Source organism: Vigna unguiculata, chromosome 9, assembly GCF_004118075.2.
Source record: "Vigna unguiculata cultivar IT97K-499-35 chromosome 9, ASM411807v1, whole genome shotgun sequence".
In the NCBI taxonomy this organism is placed as follows: domain Eukaryota; kingdom Viridiplantae; phylum Streptophyta; class Magnoliopsida; order Fabales; family Fabaceae; genus Vigna; species Vigna unguiculata.
In genome coordinates, this window is record NC_040287.1 from 40,683,563 (window position 1) to 40,706,433 (window position 22,871).

Sequence of the window (22,871 nt, forward strand, 5' to 3'; positions counted from 1 at the left end):
TTTTGGATTGTATAATTAAAAATATAAAATATTTTAAAATTGTATAATTTGGAAGTTTTTTTTTTTAAAAAAGAATCAAATTGTGTAATTAATTTTTTTTAAGAAAAAATAATTCTAAATTATACCATTTGAAAATGAGAAATATAAAAAAATATAAAAAAAAAGTTATGGGGTGGAGGAAGAATTTTATGGAGGTGCAGGAAATAACTGGCCATAAGGTAATGCTAGCCCAACATTTTGAACAGGCCAACGAGTGAGAGCGTCTACAAACAACTCCATCCAAAACTCATCTCAGAAAATAACTTCTTCAATATAAAAAGCAAAATATATATATATATATATATATATATATATATATATATATATATATATATTAAAACGTAAAAATAGAAATTATGATGAAAAAAATAAAAATAAATTTAATAAAATAAAATTTAAAAATAATGAGTGATCTTTATAAAAAAATATAATTATGAATTGTCACCTTTTGGGATTATTATTACTATTTAGATTTGGCCCACAAGTGACTAAGATTTCATGAATTAATGTCCAAACAAATACTGCGTTAGGTGAACGCAGCCCTTCGGGCCGATGGCAGCATCTCACTAGCCCACTACGTTCAAGAGAATGAATCCAAAAGAAACATTAAACTCATTATAAACAACCACTGAAAGTACATGCACTTAACAGTTTGTATCTATTTTTTATTATAATAAAAATGATAATTAAAGGTTAAATTAATAATTTTTAAAGGTTATGGGAAAAAAATATTTAAAAAATTGAAAGCATAATTCAATCTCAAATTTTAAATTTATTTTTTTAAAAGCTGTTAGTCTTAGTAATTTTAAGATATTAATAAAAAAAGTCAGTCTGAAGTCTTTTGACCACTGTTATATTTTTGATTTGATTTTCATGACAGTTTTGTTCGGTAACCACTGAAAATATAGAAATGTTAGTACTCATTTGTTAGCCCTCTTTTTTAGTATAGTTAAAAATAATGTTAATATTTTCAATAATCTAATTTATGTACTTTTATGTAACAATAATTATATTATCTATTTATGTATGAGCTTTTTAGACCACGTATAATCTTAATATGACGTTTTTCAGAGTTTTTTTTTTAAATATTTAGTATTTCCTAATTGTTAGACGTGTGAGGGTATTTTCTTTTTTTAAGTTATCATAGTTAACAAACACAAATTTGATTTGGTGTTCCCTCATAATTTGGTGGTCAATCTTTCTGTCTTATTTCAGGATATAATACTATTTATAAGTAAGAACAGAAATTTATTATTATATTTAGTTATCTCGAAACTTCCTCTTCTTGAAAATACAATTTCATATTTTTCAAATCAAGATATAGTTTTATTATGATTTAAAAATATTTTTTAAAGTACCTTTACATATTTCAGTTAATTTAAAAGAAAAATTTTGTAAGGTCAAAGAAGGTAAATCATGCTAAAGACAATACCACAACCATAATAATAATAATAGTACAAGTAAAAATATATGTAAGGAGAAATATATGATTTTATAGAGACCCACCTATAAGAAAAAATGGTTAAGAATCATTCAGGTATGAGTTTAAGTTACACATTAAATATAGAGACAACAAAATTAAACATCAAATAAAAAAAATTAATTTTTTTTGTTTCGATATTTTATATTAAAAGTTTTGTCAATTTCTTATATATATAGATTGAACTCAAATCACATACATATGATTTTTATTTAATAAACTCTCTCATATAAAAAACTCATCAAATACAAAAGTCGATGAAGAAAAAAAAATGTTATTGATAATTATTACTCCATAATTTTAAAAGAGAGTTGAAATATCTCTTCATTCTTTATAGACTCATCAAACCAATTTTATTTCTCTAAATTATTATTAAGAAAATTGAACCAATAATATTTTTCTTTGTTTCTTTTATTTAACCACTAAAATACCTTATCACTTCCCTTGATTGATTAAAATGTAACATGAGTTTACTTTTAAATATGATAAATTAGTTACATGCCTAGATTATTTGATCGGTTTTCTCTTATCCTTCAATATTACAACAATATTATTCTTGTAGTTTAATCTCCATCAATCGAATGCTGACTTTATCAGTTTTATCTAATCCCGCTCTTCTTTTATAATTGCTTCCATACCCAACAAACAAAAAATGATACAATTAACTTTTTAGTTGATTTTAGTGACGTTCAGGGAAATAATCCGGCTTAATTAATTTGTGAATTATAAGAATACCCCATTTGATATATATTTTTTTTTATATTTTCAAAAATAACCTTATGAAATTTACATTTAAAAGGAAAGTAGTAAAATAAATAGGCACGTGAATAATATCAACAAGTGAATTAGACAATGAACAGGTGGATGGCTTTGATTAATTGTATACTAACTCTAAAATTAGTGTAAAACCAAAGGAAGTTTATGTATTCACATGCACCCTGTGTTAGATAATACATTAATTGATGAAGAACTTGGGTGGGGACTACCCACGTTCAAATTCTGTCCTGATAGCAATATGGGATTTTGCCGATTGTCTCGTCGCCGCAAAACATGCGTTTTCATGTATTTATGACTGTTGGACTGTTCCATTGTGGTTAATATATGTTAATTTTGTGAAGCAACTGCTTCAACTTGCACACTTCTTCACCATTATTTCCAATTCATGCATCTTTCTTCAATGCTGCTGCTGCTGCAAATCCTGAATATCAAATTAGGAAGAAGCCAAGTTGGGTTTTCCTTTATTGGATTGGATGTGTTAAGGCAAAGGACAAAGACACGGGATCATAATGTCAAATGCGTCATCATTTTCTAGGTTAAAATAATTTCACAATTTTAATATAATAATGTCATTAATTAATTAGTGGACAACTTGGACTGCCGACTAGTTAACTTAACTTCCTCCATCTTCGACAGTTAGGTGGACCCCACCTTTTTCTGCTTCAGCTAATTTTCCACCGTTCCTTCTTCTCACTGTTACATCATACACTGAATTCAATCTGTCAATATCCTTACAAGTGAAAAATACAAACCACCTCACTAGGGTTTTATCATTTTTTCTATAAGCCCTCGGTTCTTTTGTGCGGCTCGACAAACCCAGCGTAAAAGTTGTTTGTGTTTCTTTTTCTTTTTCCTCCAAAGTACTTTGTCAGGTTCTAAAGAAAAAAGAAAGATCCAAAAATCAAACTTGATGATATATTCACTCGTTTCTGAATGGAGTTCGAGAAAAGGATGTCAGCTGTTGCGAGTGAATCTTTATCTCCATGATAAGGACCCAACAACATCTTACACATTACCAATTCACCCGATTTATGATAATTTTTTCTTCAACAGTTAATGAACACATTTTGTTCAAGTTATATATTTTCACTGTTACCAACTGGTTTGTACCTACCCATTTGATCGATACATATATTTGGATATGTATAGTTGCAGGATTTTCATATTGTCGTTAGTGGAGCGTTCAATTCTAAATATCGATCATCTCGTCCTTATCTTGTTGGATCAATTTGAGGTCATTAATCATTGCATGCCGTCGGAGGAAAAGTAACCACCATTGTTGTCTGTTTGATGAACGATGAATTGCTATCATCTTCTTATTGATATATATATATATATATATATATATATATATATATATATATATATATATATATATTTGAGATGAATTCTTTTATTTGTATTCATACAAGAAAATCGTTATGCACTGTATAGAGTTGTTTGTGACTAAGTAGTTGACATAGAATATTTATATAGATAGTTGATCCTCGTACTGATGTAGGAACTAAAAACATCTGTAGCGATTTTAAAAATCTTTGTTGTGTTGATGTTTTGTTTTTCTTTTACATGAAAGAGTAATATTCTTCTTAGCGTAATCATCTTGACTCAATTTACTTTTCTTTTTTTTTTTTACCCGAGAAAAATCCATATTTAATCCAATGTCACGTATTAATATGTAAAATACATGTCTCGATTTTTATCACATTATTTTAAAATGGTTGAAATAATTTTCTGATTTCTCATTCATTTTGCAGGTTTGCTTATTATGATCGATTCTCAATAAAATGAATTTCGTTTTGGGTTTTAGTAAAAAGTTGGTTCTGTTTTGCTTCCTAGTGATTCTGTTAGGTAATCAGTTATATGCTAATTAAGTAACACATCATTAATTAAATAGGATTAAATTTTTTTTGTTGGTCCTAATAAACTTGTAAATTTTTTATTCTGACGGTCAATTTTTTATTTTTCATTTTGGGCATCCTGTAAAATTTTATTTCTTTTTTAGAGTCATTGTTGGTTCACATCATTTAATAATGAATTGTGTACTATCTATTATCTATTAAGTGACAATATTGTCATCTAGTTAAGTACTAACATATTTTTTTTCCTTTTAATTTCCATTAAATCGTTACATTTTATTTTTGGCCCTCTGCGGATTTTTCTTTTCTTTTTGATTATCTGTGAATTTTTATTTTTGTTTTGATCTATGTTACTTATTGAAATCTTTTAAATTATGAGGTTCTTAGTGGTCAAATAAGACTGATGCCTGTATTTTTGTAAAAAATAATTTCATTTAATATTCAATATAATGTATGCAGTTGATGTTAAGTCACTTAATAAAAAACTTACGACTTAATAAATGCTTCTAAATACAGATATTAAATAAAATATGGAGATCAAAATGATTTTTTTTTATTATTGACTATGAACAACATTGTCAAGTTTACGAAGGAATAAAAATTGTTTATTTTCTTAAAACTAATTACAATTTACAATTGAAGGAACACCAGATCCAATACATTAGGCAGACTTCTTTTCAATATGGTTTATATTTAAAATAGCATAATATTCTTCAAGTACATGAAATTTTCTCCGTAAACATCTTGTCATGCAAACCAAATTTTTAAAACAAATAGTGGAATTGAACATGTTCAAACTCATAACTAGACTAATATTTTATTATTATACTATTAATGCAAAATGTTTACTGACTTTATTAATCTTTGATTAGTGTTGATTAAAACCTGATCAATCACTATTAAGGAAGTTTCTCGACCCAATTATTATCCTTTTCACAATATTCGATTTTATGATTTGTTTTCCAGCGTAATTTTAGTCACAGTTTTGATGATTAATTCTTTGCACGGCATTAAAAAGCCTTAAGTCTATGGTCGGTTTCGGGTTTATATTATTAAAAAATATTTTGACAAGTCATAGACTATCCAAAATTACTTGCTTAATTACCTTTAGAAGTTGTGGAAACATTTCTTATGAAATTATTACATATTACTCCAAATTATGTACTTAAAAAATATATAATATATTTGTACTACAAAAATATTATCTAAATATATTCACTTTTAATTAATGATAATATGAGTTAATCCTACGCCTTCCAGAAAAAAAAAAAAAAATCCTCATCAAACATGTTAACTATTTTATATATGTCTTTTGTAACACAGGTCTTTACAACGGATAGTAAATTGTACATAAAAACTAAACTATTTAATTAAAAAATAAATAAAGCTAAACATTATTTATATTTTTAACTAATTAAGACGGCTAATAAATGCTGCAATGGTTCATTTTAACAAAATCCTTATTGAAAGATTAGTTGATTTTAGAAAATTGAATGAGAACTGTTTTGTGTTATAATTTCCTATTCCTGATTTAATGACAGACATGAACAAAATTAATTAAGTAGCTTGAAAGAAAAAATGAGAATATATATAAGTTATCCGTTTAAAATTATTTAAGGCCCCTAAAATCATTATGTATTCCAATTATTAAATGGAATTATGATGTTCTATCCTCGTGTCTTTTAATAGTTTAGTTAAAGCTGTTTTGGCTGGTTTTGTTGTTCCTTGCCGCAAATTATCTGCAGTGTTTATCTTAGTCTTTTAAGGTGGCGGCTGTTTTAGTGCTTAGAAGATGCATAAGTCAACATATTTAACTGTACGTCGGTGAGAAAATTCTGGTTCACCCAGCAATCCAAGCTCACCAAATTTAATGGCGCTGATGTCAACAAGCCGTTAGTCAGTTAAGAAGCTCTTTATCTTTCGAGACCAACACTGCAAGTCAACTCAATTTTACTTACTTTTTAACGATCAATAAAAATTCGAACTTAGTTTGACCCACCACAGGTTGATAAGTTAAACGGATTGATTTATGAATTCACTTAATTAAAAAAAAATATAATTTTTTTTCGGTCAAAACTAAATTATAATTCTAATTAAAATCTAAATAAGCTTTAATACAATCTAAATAAAAACAAAAATCAACAGAATACAAATTATTCAAGTTCAACTTAATAAAAAACACTTATGTGACCCTTTTATCTGCGGGTTGGTGAGTCAACTCGGCTCACCACGGGTTCAACCTGGGTGAGCCGGGTTCTAAATAAATTGGATCAAAAATCAACTTGTATTAAAATTTGAAAAAAAATTTCAATCCAACCTGACCTGAACCCGTGGTGAGCCGGATTGACTTGCAGATTCTAACCCATTTTGACAGTTCTAATAAATCTCATATAAATTAAAAATCGAGATAAAGTATAGTTTAAATATTTTTTTACTTTTATCCTCTTTTAAGTTATTTTTAAAAACAAAATCATAATTAAATTTCACGCACGATATCTTAAAATTATGATATATTGTGATAAACGGGTAAATGTGCCAAGTGGAGGACCAAAATCATGAGACGAACTCTTAGACTCAAACTCAACTCAAGTGGCTTTGTTGTATTGGATGGGTGATGATACGTGTTTTATTCAAAGACGATCAAAACTTTAGTGTAACTAAATATGACTAAAATGTTTGGTATGGCAATAAAGTAACTTACACTTCTTGTAGAAAATGTTGACTTCGATCATCAAATTAATTTTGGATTTTCACAACATTTAATTTTGGAGGAATTATTACAATGCAAATTTAGCAAAAAAACATTTTACAAGGATTTTAATGCCAAAAATAATATTGTTTGAAAATCATATACTTAAAACTTAATTAAATTCTAAATCAGTAAACTGTATAAGAAAAATAAAAGTCAAGTTGGCGTTATAAACATTAATTTCAAATATTAGAACATGAAGGGATTATTGAAGAACTGAGGCTAATGATATTAAAGAGTTCGAAATTGATTGATTGCTTCTTTTTATATTGTTCCATCGTTATTAAGTAAGAAATAATTTACGTTATTATTATATTATAATTAAAAATTAGTAGATATTATGATGCATGTTAAGAATTTCAGATACTGAATATTTTTATGTTTTTGTTGAACCTGGAGTGATCATTGCATGCGATTTCTTACTAATTAATTAAATTGTTGAACTAAGAAAAACTCAGATTATAGCTGTCAACCAAGAAATTTGAAGAATGCAATTATACAACAGAGTGTTTTTAATATTGCGTGGACGGAAAGTCTTCCTCTATTGGCACCCATCCGTCCGTCCATTACCACCGACTATTGTCGTACTTTTAATTTCATCCGTTGGATTCTCCATTAAGTTAAGCGGCAACCCATCCACCAACATCATCTTGTAATAGTTATCATTCCGACAAACAAACGCTTAACTAATCCCTTATTTAATCATTCACTAATATTCTATTCTTCTAAATATCTTACTGATAAATAATGCTCCTACTACCGAACAAATATGTTTTATTTCCCTGTAATTAATTACTTAAATATTGTTAAAGATATATGAAAATTTGAAGTATAATTATCACACAAAGTTAGCAGTTTTAACATACACAACACTTTATAGTTTATAATTTATTGAAAATTTAAATTTATATTGTAAGTATATTTTAAATTAAATTTATATATTTAGTATTTTTTTAATCATCAAATTAATATATTAGTTTTTGTAAAAGAGGGATTCAAACCCGTGGACTTATCCATATTCCATCTACTTTTACCTCTAGAGAAATGTTATATCTTCATCATATATTTGATTTCAAAACATAATATGCATTTATTCTTTTCCATCAAATGTATATAATTACAAAGCTTTCAACCAAAAGTAATTTTCTCGGTTTACTCTTGATTTAGTTTTAAAATTTCGTATTTTACCTAAATTTCAATGCTCCAATACCTTTTAATATATATATATATATATATATATATATATATATATATATATATGTATATATATATATATATATATTCAAATTGTAACCAATTAAAAAAAATAAACTTTTAAGGAACGATATGTTTTTGAATTCTCAATTCTTTGCATTGTCAACTGTTTAGCAACGTTGCCACCCTTTTCCAAGCAATACGAACATTATTCACAATATTTTTTTGTGAAGACATCATAAAATTATTTGACAATTATAGAAAATGAATCTTCTTAAAAAGATATCCGTAATATTCTTAAAAACCAAGAAAGAAGATGAACTCTGTGGCGAGGAATGAAAAGCAACATATAATGAAATAAAGTTAAAATATGTTCCTAACTCCTATTTTTTTCTTTTTTTTACAAATTTTGCATTTTATTTTTAATAATTTTTTCTACATCCAGTCTTTAAAATATTACCAGATTCTATATTTGTCATTTAAAAATATTTCGTTTTATTTTATTGTGATTCTAAAGTATGTATAGATTTTCTTATAAAGTTCTTTTTAACATAATAACCCGTAACATTTTTATTATATGAAAAAATATAATGTCAATAAAAATAATAGAACGAGAATATCATATTAAATATGTAAATCATTTATGAAATAAACATATTTCAATTATTAGTTAATTTATTTTGTTAAATGTGGAGATAAAGTAAAGTAAAATATGAAAAGAGATAAGTGATGAGATACAGTGAGAGTGGAGAGTATAGAGAGGCGTGACCCGTCCACGTCGGCAATGGATGACATTGGGCAGAAGAGGCTACGTGGAATGAATGAAATAGGAACAAAAAAAAGAAAAAATGGGGCTTTGAAATGAGAGAGAGATATGTGTGATGGATTGTGTCGGCCATCTTTGGATTTATCTTAAAGAAAGCTCAACGTGGCGGCCGTACCAGACGACAGACTAGAAGCCAAGTGGGAAACTCATTCCCTTCTCTTCACCCTCTTCCTCCCATTCCCTCAATAATATAATATAATAATAATATTCCTTTCCACACAAACTATTTCCCATTTTCCAACCTCCGTATAAATAGAAACCAATACAACAGCAACATCGTTTCACTGTCTTCACGGACCCTATCAAAACCGTTTCACTGCACACAAAAATTATCATATATTCAGAAACATGGTTTTGAATAGGAAGTGGTAGTAGCTGTGAAGGGGATTTTCGTAGCAGATATGGAAGAAGAAGGTTTACGAGATTGCTGTTCCTCCAACTCCACCACCAACAGGAACACCAAGAAACGCAAGCAGCAACACCACCAAGACAAACCTTACAGAGGAATAAGGATGAGGAAGTGGGGGAAGTGGGTGGCGGAGATTAGAGAACCCAACAAGAGGTCCAGGATCTGGCTGGGTTCTTACTCCACCCCCGTCGCCGCCGCACGCGCCTACGACACCGCCGTCTTCTACCTCAGAGGCCCTTCCGCCCGCCTCAATTTCCCCGAACTCTTGTTCCAAGACGACGACGTTTCAACCCAAGAGGGCAACATGTCCGCTGATTGTATACGCAAGAAAGCGACCCAGGTCGGCGCGAGAGTGGACGCGCTCCAAACCGCGCTTCAATCCTCGTCGTCCCACTCCGCTAATTCCAGCCACGTCAGCTCTGACAAGCCAGACTTGAACGAGTATCCAAAACCCGAAGATTAGTTTCCACCGATCACGGGTCGTGACACGATGTTTCAAAACCTTTATTATCATATATCTGGGTACATATTTCATATTTTCTTCCACTTCACTTTAAATTAGAACCTCTAGGAAGAAACACACACACACCGGAGACGAGGCTAACTTATTCATGAGGTGAGTAAGTACTAAAATTGTATATTTTCTCTTTTTACCAAACACCAAAGGGGTATATACATGTACCACTAGTTGCTCACTTCACGAAGAACAAAGCTTAGCTCTTAACCAATCGAATGAGATCGTGTAACAGATTTTTTCCTTTTTTTTTTTTCAATTTGTATGCTGAAGTCGTAGACTGGTCGCATAGGATGTGGTGTTTTCTGAGGTCGGTGGTGTGTTGTAAACATGTAATTTGTAACGAGATATATGTATGTGTTGATTGGACTAGACAGAATGGAATGAAAGTAGTGTTGTTTCAAATTTTGTTTATGCATATATGTATGTAGTGATGAATTGGGTAATTTGATGAAGTTGTGTAGAGTATATTGTCCCTCCCCTGCGTGTGTTATCCTGATGAGAAGTGAAAAAATGAGGAAACGAAGGAAGAGATAAAGATAGGAACAGCAGTGGGCGAAGAATTGGGCAGCAAAAGAAGAGTGGTAAGAAGTGGATTTGGAGATAAGGAAGAATTGGGCAGGAAAAGAAAAGCACCCCACAAAACTTTATTATTTGAATTTTGTTAAAAGAATATGCGAGATAGGCGGAGAACAGTGTGGGTCTATCCCAAAGTGAGGTTGTCAGTTGTCAGAGTCATGGGAAAGTTGGAGTTTAGGATAGTTGCGTTTGATACACATTCAAAGCGTAGGGCCTCACCCACCTCTCACCTCTCTTTCGTCTTTCTTTTGTTTTCCCCTTCGCACTCTTCCACATCACATTTCCTTAAAAAAACCCTCCACATACTGTCAAAACGTTTCTCTCAATAACGTATATTACGTGGTCCAATGATTGTTTATTTTCATTTCGTAATTTCATCTTTTAACCACCAATACACAGCTGTTGTTTCGTAATTTCTTATTTCCTCTTAAATTTGGACATTATTAAAAAATTTGTTCTTTACCTTCCACCTTAAAAAGGTAACCCAGTAGCACTGTACTGTTGAATAAAACGTTTGTGATGGTTGGTCTGGTGTGCACCTTTGACGTGTTGGATAGACTATGTTGAGGCTTGGGTGGGCGATCTCCAATCATTGATTTCCCTTGGTCGGACTTCAAACTCCACTGTGAACCAATGCCAAATACTTTTCTACACTCCTATAAAAGACCACAAATACTTCTATTCCGTGGCTTAAACCCACTCATGTACAAGACTACAAAAAAATAAATCCACCACATATCAGTTTATGTTTTTAACTTACATCCACAATTATTCCACGTAAATATTGATATAACCTTTCCCACGAAAATTAAAAACCTTAAATAGAATATTTTAACATAATTACAAATCCTACAATGACACATAATTATCAAGTTCCCATACATCCAATAGATATGTTGAATTATAATAATTTCTTTTAAATCAATTCTTTATTTTTATAATTTTTCTTTTTAATATTACTCTACGTGAAATCTTGATGAACACCAACTAAATAATTAACCTTTTATATATATATATATATATATATATATATATATATATATATATATATATATATATATTCATAAAAAAAATTTATTGATGGATTTAGGTCATCTCCAATTATCAATACATTTTTTATCATCATTAATCAACGAAGTTTTTGATCTGTTGATAAAATTTATTTACAAATGTTTTACTAATAGATTTTTAGTTGTCAATAATCCATCAATAAACTTCAATTAATGAAAGATTTTGTTCATGATAATTAACAATTTTCTGATAATGATAAACAATGATATCAATAACAAGTATGTGATGTTTCAAATATAAATAACCTTACATGCTCCTTTTATTTGTTCTACTAATGGAAATGAAGAAAGATCAAATATTTTTTTATTATTATCTTTTTCACAAATGGGATCATAACTCATTTTATAACTTTTGTCGATTATATTTCAGACTTTAATAATTTTAATTGGATCTTTCATCAAATCAAAATATTATTTTATCATATCTACACAACAATTTCTTATGATAATTACATCTAAATCGTATCATATAATATATATATATATATATATATATATATATATATATTATATATATATATATATATATATATAAATAATATGATCGTAATATATTTAAATAATATATATGTGATAAAAAATACTAATACTCTAATTCACAAAAGACGTTTGGAGTACCCCTTCTTACTACTTGAATTGTTATCTAGCTTACAGGACATATTTTTCTATATACCTTCTTATACTAAAAAGCCAGCCAAACAAATCTAAAAATATGTAATATTCATTACAAGGTAATGTAACTATTCAAATTTAAGGTTTAAATAACTTCTCGATTCCCATAAATTAGGGAATTCTGTATACTTTAATAAAAAAAATTCTTGTTTGGTTCTTAATAAAAAAATTATTTTTAGTTGAATTTCTATTATTTAGTGATAGTTGTGAAGTGATTATCTATTTATTAATTGAGAATAATTGCCGGAATAAGATTTATTTTTTATCATTTTGTTTCCTATTAAATTTTTTATTTTTTATTATTTTTTTTCTTTTTAATCCCTCTAAAATTTGAATTTGTAACTAGTCTTGTGATTTATGGACATGTTTTAAGTGGAGTTATCCCTTATAATAAAAATTGGGCGTTCTTAAGGATTTAAATCTTATTTAAACTTTCCTTTTATATAAAACTAAACTTATTTTATAAGGAATAAATAAATAAATATATGTCAAAATAAAGATATTTAGTCAATACATTAAATTTTATAGTGTGAACCATTAACCCAATAATATATAAAGTATTGCTAAAACACAATGCACATACAAAATTTATATTTAATGGAGTAAATTTAGTAATACTAAATATTAAAAGTCAAGTGCAAAAAGTTATAAGAACTTGATTTATGCTAACCCCTATCGATAATAGGCTCAAAAGAATAGAAAAAGGAGATAAAGGCCCTATGGATTTTCCTTTGTAGAAAGGGTAAGGACAGTAGTGAGAATGAACAAGCATTTGAAAAAAAAAAAAAAGCAAAGACAACCATGCGTGCTCCATGCCTTCTTGCTGCTACAAGATATTGAACATTGATTTCTCTGACCAAGTTGAAACAATGGTGAGACAAGGGACAATGACATGCAATGCTATTTCATAATCAGAAACATCAATTTCCAGATGCAAAGGGAACAAACAGATTTGAGGTCGTAAAGCAGTCTCTAAAGCTTAGCTTTATCTTGGAATCCTTATGAAAGAACCACCATCAGTCCCTAAAGCTTTGCTTTCATGGTGGAATCCTTTTGTGAGAAAACCATTGTCTCATCGAAGAAGACCCCTATATATCACACCATCTAGAAGGGCTTTTTGATGTTAAAGTATCGTGGAGAGAGTTTTCTTGTAAATTAGATGCGTTTGGAAGTTTGACATTAACTAGAGATAATATCAATTTAGAGTATATAGGTGGATGCAAAACCTCATCTTATAAGTCAATTTTGTAGGATTGAGTTAGGTTTAAAATTCAATACTTAACATTGTATTAAAGTTATTGTTAGAGTCTATAACGTCTCGTTTCACAGATAAATATACCTCAGCACCAAAGACAGTATGTTAGAAGTTTTACATTGTTTAAAAATAAGATTAATTTAATATATATTTGGGTACAAGGCTTAGAATTATTTCTCCTCTTACAACATTCAATCAAATATACTTCTTGGTCACAAGTTATTATTCATCCAACCTCTTAAAATCTAAGTTCTAAAAATTCATTACATTGTCAATTGGTACCTTTAGATTAGATTTTAGCCCAATTTAAAGTATCTAGAGAGAAATACACTACACACTGTTTCTGTCAAAACTGTTTATTGTCAGGGTGGTTATGTTTTTAATCTTTTTTTTGCACAAAATTTCTTTTTATTTCCCAATAAACTTTTAGTCGATCTCAATTTCTCGTACTTGTATGCCAACATTTTAAGTTCATATCTGACATGTGTTGGCACTAAATGATAACAATGGAATCCCAACAAGAGAAAGATGATAAATTTTAAACTTTTAAATGATGGTGCATGTATGTGCTTTATATCCTAAAAGTATATATTTGACCATGAAGTGTAAAGATAAAAGTCCAATATTGCATGGAGATGGATGAGATAAGCAATATGTAAGAAAAAAGAATTATAAATTTATTGTATTGAGTTGATTTATGATTCCGAATACATCGAACAAAACCAGAACAACTGGTAAGTATTAAAGACTTGTGCATATAATACTTTCAAAGCGGAAAGGAAATGATGTTTACGATGTTGAATAATTCATCAAATCACAACAATTAACAAGTGGGCTACGTCTATATTCCAGAAGGATCATAAGGAAATGAATAGGAGGTGTATAATAATTTTATGGGTTGCATGAAGAAACACGGTCCTTCACTTTACCAGTTATAATGGATTCGGGTTAATGTTTGTCCACAATCAAATTTTAAATAGAAAAAACACCGTCCACAATCTTATTGTAGGATACGTGGTGGACTGATAGTCCAATTTAATTTGATTGGGCCTCCTTTGGACTTTATCTTTAAACAAAACCTTCTATTTGAAGCCGATGGCTATGCAGATCTTATTATATTTCAATCGAGGTAGAATTGTGGGCCAATCCACCTCGCTCTATCCTAGACCCGCAGGGACGGTAGATTATGTGGATCGAACTTTTTCGAACTGCGCTCATAACCTCATCCGTCCAAACTTTTGACTGTGGGCCGGCCCACCTAACCTATCCCGTATTACGATCCTTCTTGTATCCTAGGAAGAAAGAGTATTATCAAATAGTCATATAACTGTCTACTGCTTCTTTTATACGAGGAAAAAAACAAAATGTGAAGAAGAACCGACATTCTAATACACATCTTATCAACTAATACTAAAATGCGAGGATGATATAAACAATTTTTTTTACTAAATCTTAACCTTGTTTTTGAATCAGAAATTTCTTATTTTATAAAGTATTTAAATACATTAAACTTTAAATCATCTCATTTTAAATTATTCTATTTTTTAACTTATTTTATTTACAAATTTAACTAATTTTAATTCTTTTATGTGTATATAGTATTTTAATCACTACAACTTCAAAAAATAAAAAAATCAAACAATTGTTAAAAATTAAAAATTTCAATATTAATGAAATGTTGCATTTAATCCTAATTGATGTTACTTTTGCTAAAATTCGTCAAAAAAATTTCATCTGATATTTGCAAAATATTTTCTTAATTGATATGTTTAGTTCAACTGCAGTTAATTAGGTTGATATTTATCAAGGCTACTTTTATAATGTTGACGGTTGGGGATTTTTTGTTGTTGTTGTTGTTTTTTTTTTTTATCAACGTCATATGACAAATTTTTCCAATTGAAATTGGTTAAAGAAAAAAAAAATTTGATTAAAATATTTTCTGTTAACATTACAAAATAAATCCTAAAAAGAATAGCATCATTGTTGATTGTAAAAAAGTAATAACAAACATTGACAAAAAAATGTATGTTAAAAAATAATTCTAAAAAGAAACTACGACAATCAAAATATAAATTTGATAAATACGAAAAATTTTAGATTCTTACTAACTTTAAATTCTCTAAATTTAAAAAATCCAATTACTTTAAGAAAATTCTATAATTTTAATTTTTTTTAAAATATTTTACCAAATAATATATTTTGTTGTAAAATGTTTTAAATTCTAAAAGAAAAAATCACTCTCTTAAAATTTTCTATCTAAATACACTATAAGGTTATAAACAGTGAGATTCACCCAAGTTGACGAGTGTATACATGTGTTTTCCTGTCTAACATTATGTTTGTTTTTTACTGGTTTATTGTGAACCCACCACCAAAATTTGTGCAGATTTTCAACTCGTCTAGAATAGTTTATCATAGCTAATCTGTAATGACAAATGGAAGATTTTTGTTTAGAAAAACCGGAAAAATGATATTGGAATGATAGTTTATGTTACGAATTTAATTATGAATTTAAGTCTTACAAATTAAATATAAATAAATAAGTTAAAAATTATGTAAAAAAACAAGATTTGTAAGTTTATTATAAGATTTTAAATTAGAGATAATATGAATACGTTATATATAATTTTGATTTATATTTATTAAGGTTAAATCTTCCTTATTAATCCCTTAGTTTGAGTTCGTCTTTGGAATATAAAAGCGGTTCCTGTGGATCACCTTGATCTCATGTATATGATTGTTAGGAATTTAAGTATGAATCTAAGTTCCACATTGATCAGAAATGAGAAAATAGAGCCCCATATAAGGATCAAGGTCCATAAACCCATTGTCATAAGGTTTTGGGTTGAGAGTGGTGTCAGTGCCTTATATGGTTAGACTCAGGTCTCATTACAATACTATGAAATCGTGAATGATAAATAATGAAATGATATATTTTAAATTAAGGATCAAGGCCCATAAACATGTTGTCTTAAGGTTTCTCTAACTAGGGATGTCAACAAAATTCAAGAATATATATATATATATATATATATATATATATATATATATATATATATATATATATATTAGTAAAAAACAGTTTGGCTTAATTTTTTCTAAGTTGCACATCTAGTTTTTTGTCTTCATTCTTCAAACTTCAAGAATTGGTATGTTGTGTTCTTCTAAGTACACTCCTTGACATTCTTCTCTTTTCTTTATTTGAAATTGGGCATATACATCAAATTATATATAGACAATGACGTTTATGGTATGCTTGTTGTCAAATGATGGAATCAAAATAAAAATACTTGGCACGTGACAATTGAGGTTGATTATTTGTTTATTTTGTTTATTTTGTAGGAATCAATTGGAGAAAGTGAACTTTTTGATCAAAACACTAATTAAAAAAATTTAATTATGTTGAATGTCATTTTATGTTTACTTTTATAATTATTTGGACTTTTATGAACTTGAGTTTATTTGAACTTTATTTAAAATTTATGATAATTATGTATTTTATTTTATTTTATTTGAATTTATGATTAAATATTTATTTTTTAAATAATTTTGTAAATACCCGTGGATACTCGTGGATACCCGCGGATATGAAAAAAAAGACAGGTACCTGCATAACGGATACCCGACGAATATGAGTACGGGTACGGGGCATATATTTATCCAGCGGGTAGGGTACGGGAACTACTATTCGTACCCTACCCGCCCCGTTGACATTCCTACTCGATACAGTACTATGAAATCGTGGATGATAAATAACGAAACAATATATTTCAAATTAAACTTTTATATCCTACCTTTAAATTTAAATTAATCTTATAAAATTATCTACATTAAAATATGATTTTAAATCTAATTTAATTTTATGAAATTGGTTATTAAAGTAAGATTTGTTTTTATTATATATTGTAAAGTAGTTTTATTTTCGGTCGACGAAAACTTCTAACATTTACTGACAGTTTCTTATGTATATCATCTCCTATAACTACATCCTCTTTCAAATAATCATTAAATACTATTTACAAAAATATAGAATTAAAACAAATGAAACGTAAAATTACTAAACAAATTTGTTAAAAAGAGATATCTTTCCTATTCTTCATTATCTAATAAAAATAAAAAATAAGAATATTGTAATATTTAAAATAAAGGTGAGTATGGAGGACAAAAATAAAGTAAATATAGATATTTATTCTTGTATAAAAAGGTTGGTGTTAATTTATCATTAATATCATAATAAGTTCCAGGAGTTTATTTAAAGTCCGATCTACGCAAGGCAATGACGTGGGTTGAAATTAAGAGTTTGAAAACATATTAGCTGGAAAACATAAATCCTGCAACAAAAAAAGTTTGAAAATAGGAAGAGAATAATGAAAGTGTAAATAGGCACAACATTGGTTCATTGGCATGGATAATTGTAATTCGGGTTAAATAAGTTTTTCGTCTTCAAGTTTCAGTAAAATTTGGAATTAGTCTTTTTTTAAAAATTTTGACCAATTTAGTCTTTCATCTTTAAATATTTAAAATGCGTGAATTTAATTATTTTAACTAAATTTTGTTAAGTTTATTTGACATTTCAAACGTATTTCATGATAGTATTTAAATTGTTTACACCGTTTGACACATTTTCGCTTCAATGTTAACCCAAATATTATCATAAAATACGTTTAAAATGTCAAATAAAGCTAACACAATTTGGTAAGAATGACTAAATCCACGTATTTCTAAAGATGAAGGACGAAATTGGTATAAAGTTTCGAAAAGAAACTAATTCCAAAATTCCCTGAAACTTGAGGGACCAAAAACATATTTAACCCATTGTACTCCTGTCAAAATTGGTTGCGAATCGGGCATCTCGGATCGGGTTGGATTAAAAATTTGTTACAAAATTTTAATATAGATTGATTTTTGATCCAGTCTATCTAGAACTCGAATTGAATTCATGATGAGCCGGGTTAGTTCACCAACTCACAAATAAATAGTTACATAAGTATTTTTTGTTAAGTTGGACTTTGCATTTGGGTCATAGATTGTTTTTTTAGCCAATACATAAATAATTTGTATTTTTATGATTTTGGTTTATATTTTGATTGTATTGAAGTTTATATAAATTTTAATTATAATTATAATTTAGTTTTGACTGAAAAAAAATATTTTTTTAATTAAAACCGTGAACTAATTCATTTAATCTATCGGATTGATTTAGTTAGACTATATTTTATTTTTTTCAATTTATTAGTAAATAAACTAGATCGAATTGATTTAATAAATCATCCAGTAATAAATCAAAGTAGCCGGATCGGATTACGACAGCTCTAGATAATTGTCGTGATTGAAGGGAGTTGAGATAAGTGTGGTGCAATCAGATACGAGATCTGTTTAACGTGAGACCAAAAACATTGCCTCAACCTCATAATCTATTTATTTGTCAACCTTGCTATTATTATCCCACCATTTCGACCTTCCCATATAGTCACATCTGTCCAACGGGATAATTAAAGATTAATTAAAGAACTCACCTTTTTAACCAAACTTTTCAACTTAATTTGAATAATGCCCAAGCTTACTAATAAAAACAACTGCCCAACTTTCAACGTGAACCCAGCTTTAGTTATTTTTTCTCGTTGAAAGTTATCAGTAACTTTTAGAAAAAACTATTGAAAATTAATTTTCAGTACTATTCATGATAACAATTCTTTCAACTAAGGGAGGAATTTCATGTGGGAAACTTTTACTCTTATGCACTCTATCTTTGAAGAAAAATAAGAAATAATCATAAACAGTGAAAAAATAGTGAATATTTGCTGGTACCAATTGAAAACATTTTCAAGTACAAAATGAGCTGGTGCATAACATAATACAACTCACCATGGATTTGGATTATGTTTATGGATGGAATTCTCATAACGAGGGTCACATCAAGGTAAGGAGCCAGCAGTATTGAATCTTTGCATGCTGTGAATCATATGTCTATAGATTAGCTTAGCTTTTTTTTCATACAAACAGTAAAAGTTAATTTGCAAGTACTTACACTATTTAATTATATTATACTATATACATTGTAAAATAATTAATTTTCATGATAATGTATTTCATAACACATGTTTAATTTGTGGATACATTTTCTTTTGGATAGTTTTCAATATATGATATAATATACTAATCTTGTTTATGATATTATGATTGTTATTGGTAGTGTTTGTATATTACAAAAATTATATATATATATATATATATATATATATATATATATATATATATATATATATATATATATATATATTATCTTCTTCCAGCATTATATTCATCACATCAAGCTTTCTGAAGTTCCCTTTTGTTTTCTTGACATTTTTGGTTTAAAAGTGATTTACTCCTATGTTGAAAGGGAGCCATTGATCGCACTTTCTAACAAAGCTAGTTTACGATGACGTTTACTGGTCCTATCTCATGTCCTTAAAAACAGATGATGGGTAAATCGTAAAGTTAGCGGTGCTTATCTTTTTCCATCCTCGAATAATGATACATGTCTTATGTAAATTACTGTACAAATCATTAACACGTTAGATTTTTTTTTTGTCTGTAAGATTTCAGATATCACATCTCACAGAAAATAATTTGTTCATGTATATGTTTTCCTCCATTAATATTGCCACCCTCGAATGTGCTCCCAACACTATTTATAAAGCGACACAACTTGAATTTCCTTTCAAGCAACCTTTATTTTTCTCCAATCATAGCTAAAACTAAATTATGATATGAACTATTGCTCTAGGAATGTTAGTCAAGAAAGGAATATTTTTTTTATAAAAATGACATAAAGTTTATTTTGATATAGCATTTGGTGGAGAATGGTTTAATTTATAAAACGAGGAATGTATAAATTGAATGGTTAACAATAGGAATGGGTGGCATAATTAGCCGTAAGAGGAAAGTTTGAGTTTGGAAAAACTGTAGATGGGGCATAAAGGGTTTGATAATGATATCCAAAGGAGTGAAACAGGAAAACTCACGCGCAGCTTGCAGGTGCATGATTGTGATGTGATGATTGGCCATCATGCATTTTGACTGAGACACGTGTGCTTCTTGTTTGAATGGCACGTGCATAAGCGAAGGGTGGAATGGAATTACATGAGTAAAAATGTTGAGTCACGTGCCTCCCTGGGAGCCCTGCCCAGCTGGGCTGCTCAAAGAACAGTGATTAGTTATCCGACCAGTTGCCAGCTGCACTCAACACTCAATCATATGCTACGCGGGAAATCAGAATTATGGGACAGGTTTTCTTCCTTCACTTCAGACCAGACCACATATGCGAGGTTTGAAACCATTTTGTAAAATATAATGGTGTTTAATTTAATAGAGCGAATTTGGATATTATAACGTAAGTGGAGTGTATAAAGCAGTGTTGGGAAATTGAAGTAGAGTTCCCGAAAGAGTGGGAAATGGGTTTGCGGGGTGAGTGAGTGAGTGAGTGAGTGTTGTGTTGTGTTGGACATTCTCTGGCAGTGGAAAAAGACAAAGACGGCATTCATGATATCGAAGGTGAGGAAGTCCCATTCATCCTTTTTGATATAAAAATCCGTATCCTGAAAAGCAGATCGAAGGGCTTCCATATTCAAGTTTTGGGATTGGAGGAATCTTTTTGCATTCCTCACATCACTTTATTCATCACCAAAAGCTTTTCAAAGAAAGAGTGTGTGTGTGAGAGAGAGAGAGCCAAAGAGGCCACCGAAAAGCATGGATACCTTATCATGAAAGCAAGAAAAAAAGTCCCGATTTGACGGGCCAACCCACACGCACAAACGCATACTTCATCATCCCACCCTTCTCCACACGCGCTCATTCCATTCCACTTAACATTTTAACATCTTTTCACAATAAATTACCATCACTCTACTATCATATTAACATAATAATGTTGTATGATTCAGAAATAACACACATTTAAATAATTAAATAAGACTTTCAGACAGATTTAATGAATGATATAGAACTCAAAGAAAGAACTAGGAATACATGGTTATTGGAATTTTTCCATGATCACTACCTAGTATAATAATTTACTGCGTACGGTGGTATTGTGCTTTTCCTTTAAAATACATTTTAGTTTTACTTTTGATTGGGTGAGTTGCATTGCCTTTTACTTTAATTTATAGGTGGAAATTCTTAAGTCAACTACATCTCATGATTTGGTCTTGGTTTTTGCAGGCAACACCTCATTTCCCACTTCGTCCACTTTACTAAAGTCTCATCCAATCCTCTTCTATATCATCCCCTATCATCCTCTCTTCTCTCCACCATGACCACCAGCATGAAGGTGCATCACTTCACACGTGCATTCTGGGAGCACGAACCCTTCCTCACGCTTGGCTGCAAGCGATTACGCCCTCTTGCTCCCAAGCTTCCCAACCCTTCTCTTCCTTTCGATCTCAAGACCTTCATCAGACCAGAAACTGGTCCCACAAAACCCGTTTCCTCTCTCCACAATAACAAGGATCCACCTTCACCCCAGGCCCAGGTTCGTATTATTATCTAATTATCACTATTATATACCATCATATCCCTTAACCACTCTTCTTTAATTAATTTCATTTTCTCTCCGCCCATCATATCCATGCATTAGGACTATAATTCACGTCCACGTATGCACGTAAAACACACTACTATTTATTTGTTGTTAATTGTTTGGTGGTATGGTTAATGCACAGGTCGAAACGCATCCAGGAGGGACGCGGTGGAATCCGACGCAAGAACAGATTGGTATATTGGAGATGCTGTACAAAGGTGGGACGAGAACCCCAAATGCTCAGCAGATAGAGCAGATCACTGTTCAGTTAGGAAAGTACGGAAAGATCGAAGGGAAGAATGTGTTCTATTGGTTTCAGAATCACAAAGCACGCGAGAGACAAAAGCAGAAGCGTAACAGCCTTGCCTTTTCTCATACGCCTCGAACTCCCACAATTCATACTGTTGTTACTTTAGAGGCAGCAAAGGTAGGTGTATGTGTGCACTAACCTAGTAATGATACCAGATTTTGTTTTCAAAAGTGGAATTAAGTTAATGAATTATATTGCAGGGGGAAGTAGTAGATAGAGAGGAGGAGGAAGGTAGTCCCTACAAAAAGAAGTGTAGGAGATGGGTATTTGATTGTTTGGAAGAGCAAAGCATGTCGTCATCGTCGGTGTGTGAAGAGGAGGAATTCAGAACTCTGGAGCTTTTCCCATTGCACCCGGAAGGAAGATGTGAAGGGGTTTGAGAAATTGACCATTAATTCATGATTTTGCTTTGCTTTAGTTCCAAATCCAACCATGCTGATTGAATGAATGTGGTTTAGTTTGCTTTACTTTTCTTTTTTCTTTGTATTGGGAAAGAAGAAAGACAAAGTTGTCTCTGATCTGTACTCTTCCACTTAATGCTATTCCTGACTTTGGAACCAAACCAAAGCGATTTGTCTCCC

The 22,871-nt window shown here is 29.7% G+C and overlaps 2 protein-coding genes across 2 annotated transcripts; both read left to right on the forward strand.

The window, feature by feature from the left end:
• The first annotated feature begins 9,151 nt into the window (after positions 1-9,151).
• On the forward strand, positions 9,152-10,249 carry LOC114195960 (ethylene-responsive transcription factor RAP2-1-like). The gene has a single exon (XM_028086413.1). It carries the CDS (start codon positions 9,323-9,325, stop codon positions 9,791-9,793), a length of 471 nt encoding a protein of 156 aa, XP_027942214.1. The 5' UTR covers positions 9,152-9,322; the 3' UTR covers positions 9,794-10,249.
• Positions 10,250-21,624: 11,375 nt separating this feature from the next.
• LOC114162717 (WUSCHEL-related homeobox 4-like) lies at positions 21,625-22,857 on the forward strand. The gene is made up of 3 exons (XM_028046676.1): positions 21,625-21,932; positions 22,123-22,407; positions 22,491-22,857. The coding sequence occupies exons 1-3, from the start codon at positions 21,714-21,716 to the stop codon at positions 22,668-22,670; spliced, it is 684 nt and encodes a 227-aa protein (XP_027902477.1). The 5' UTR covers positions 21,625-21,713; the 3' UTR covers positions 22,671-22,857.
• Positions 22,858-22,871: the final 14 nt, after the last annotated feature.

Excerpts from the sequence above, each read along its gene's own strand:
- LOC114195960 (XM_028086413.1), top strand. The coding sequence starts at position 9,323 with ATGGAAGAAGAAGGTTTACGAGATTGCTGTTCCTCCAACTCCACCACC.
- LOC114162717 (XM_028046676.1), top strand. The coding sequence starts at position 21,714 with ATGACCACCAGCATGAAGGTGCATCACTTCACACGTGCATTCTGGGAG. Across the intron at positions 21,933-22,122 it reads CACCTTCACCCCAGGCCCAG|GTCGAAACGCATCCAGGAGG; the intron begins GTTCGTATTATT and ends GTTAATGCACAG. Across the intron at positions 22,408-22,490 it reads TTACTTTAGAGGCAGCAAAG|GGGGAAGTAGTAGATAGAGA; the intron begins GTAGGTGTATGT and ends ATTATATTGCAG.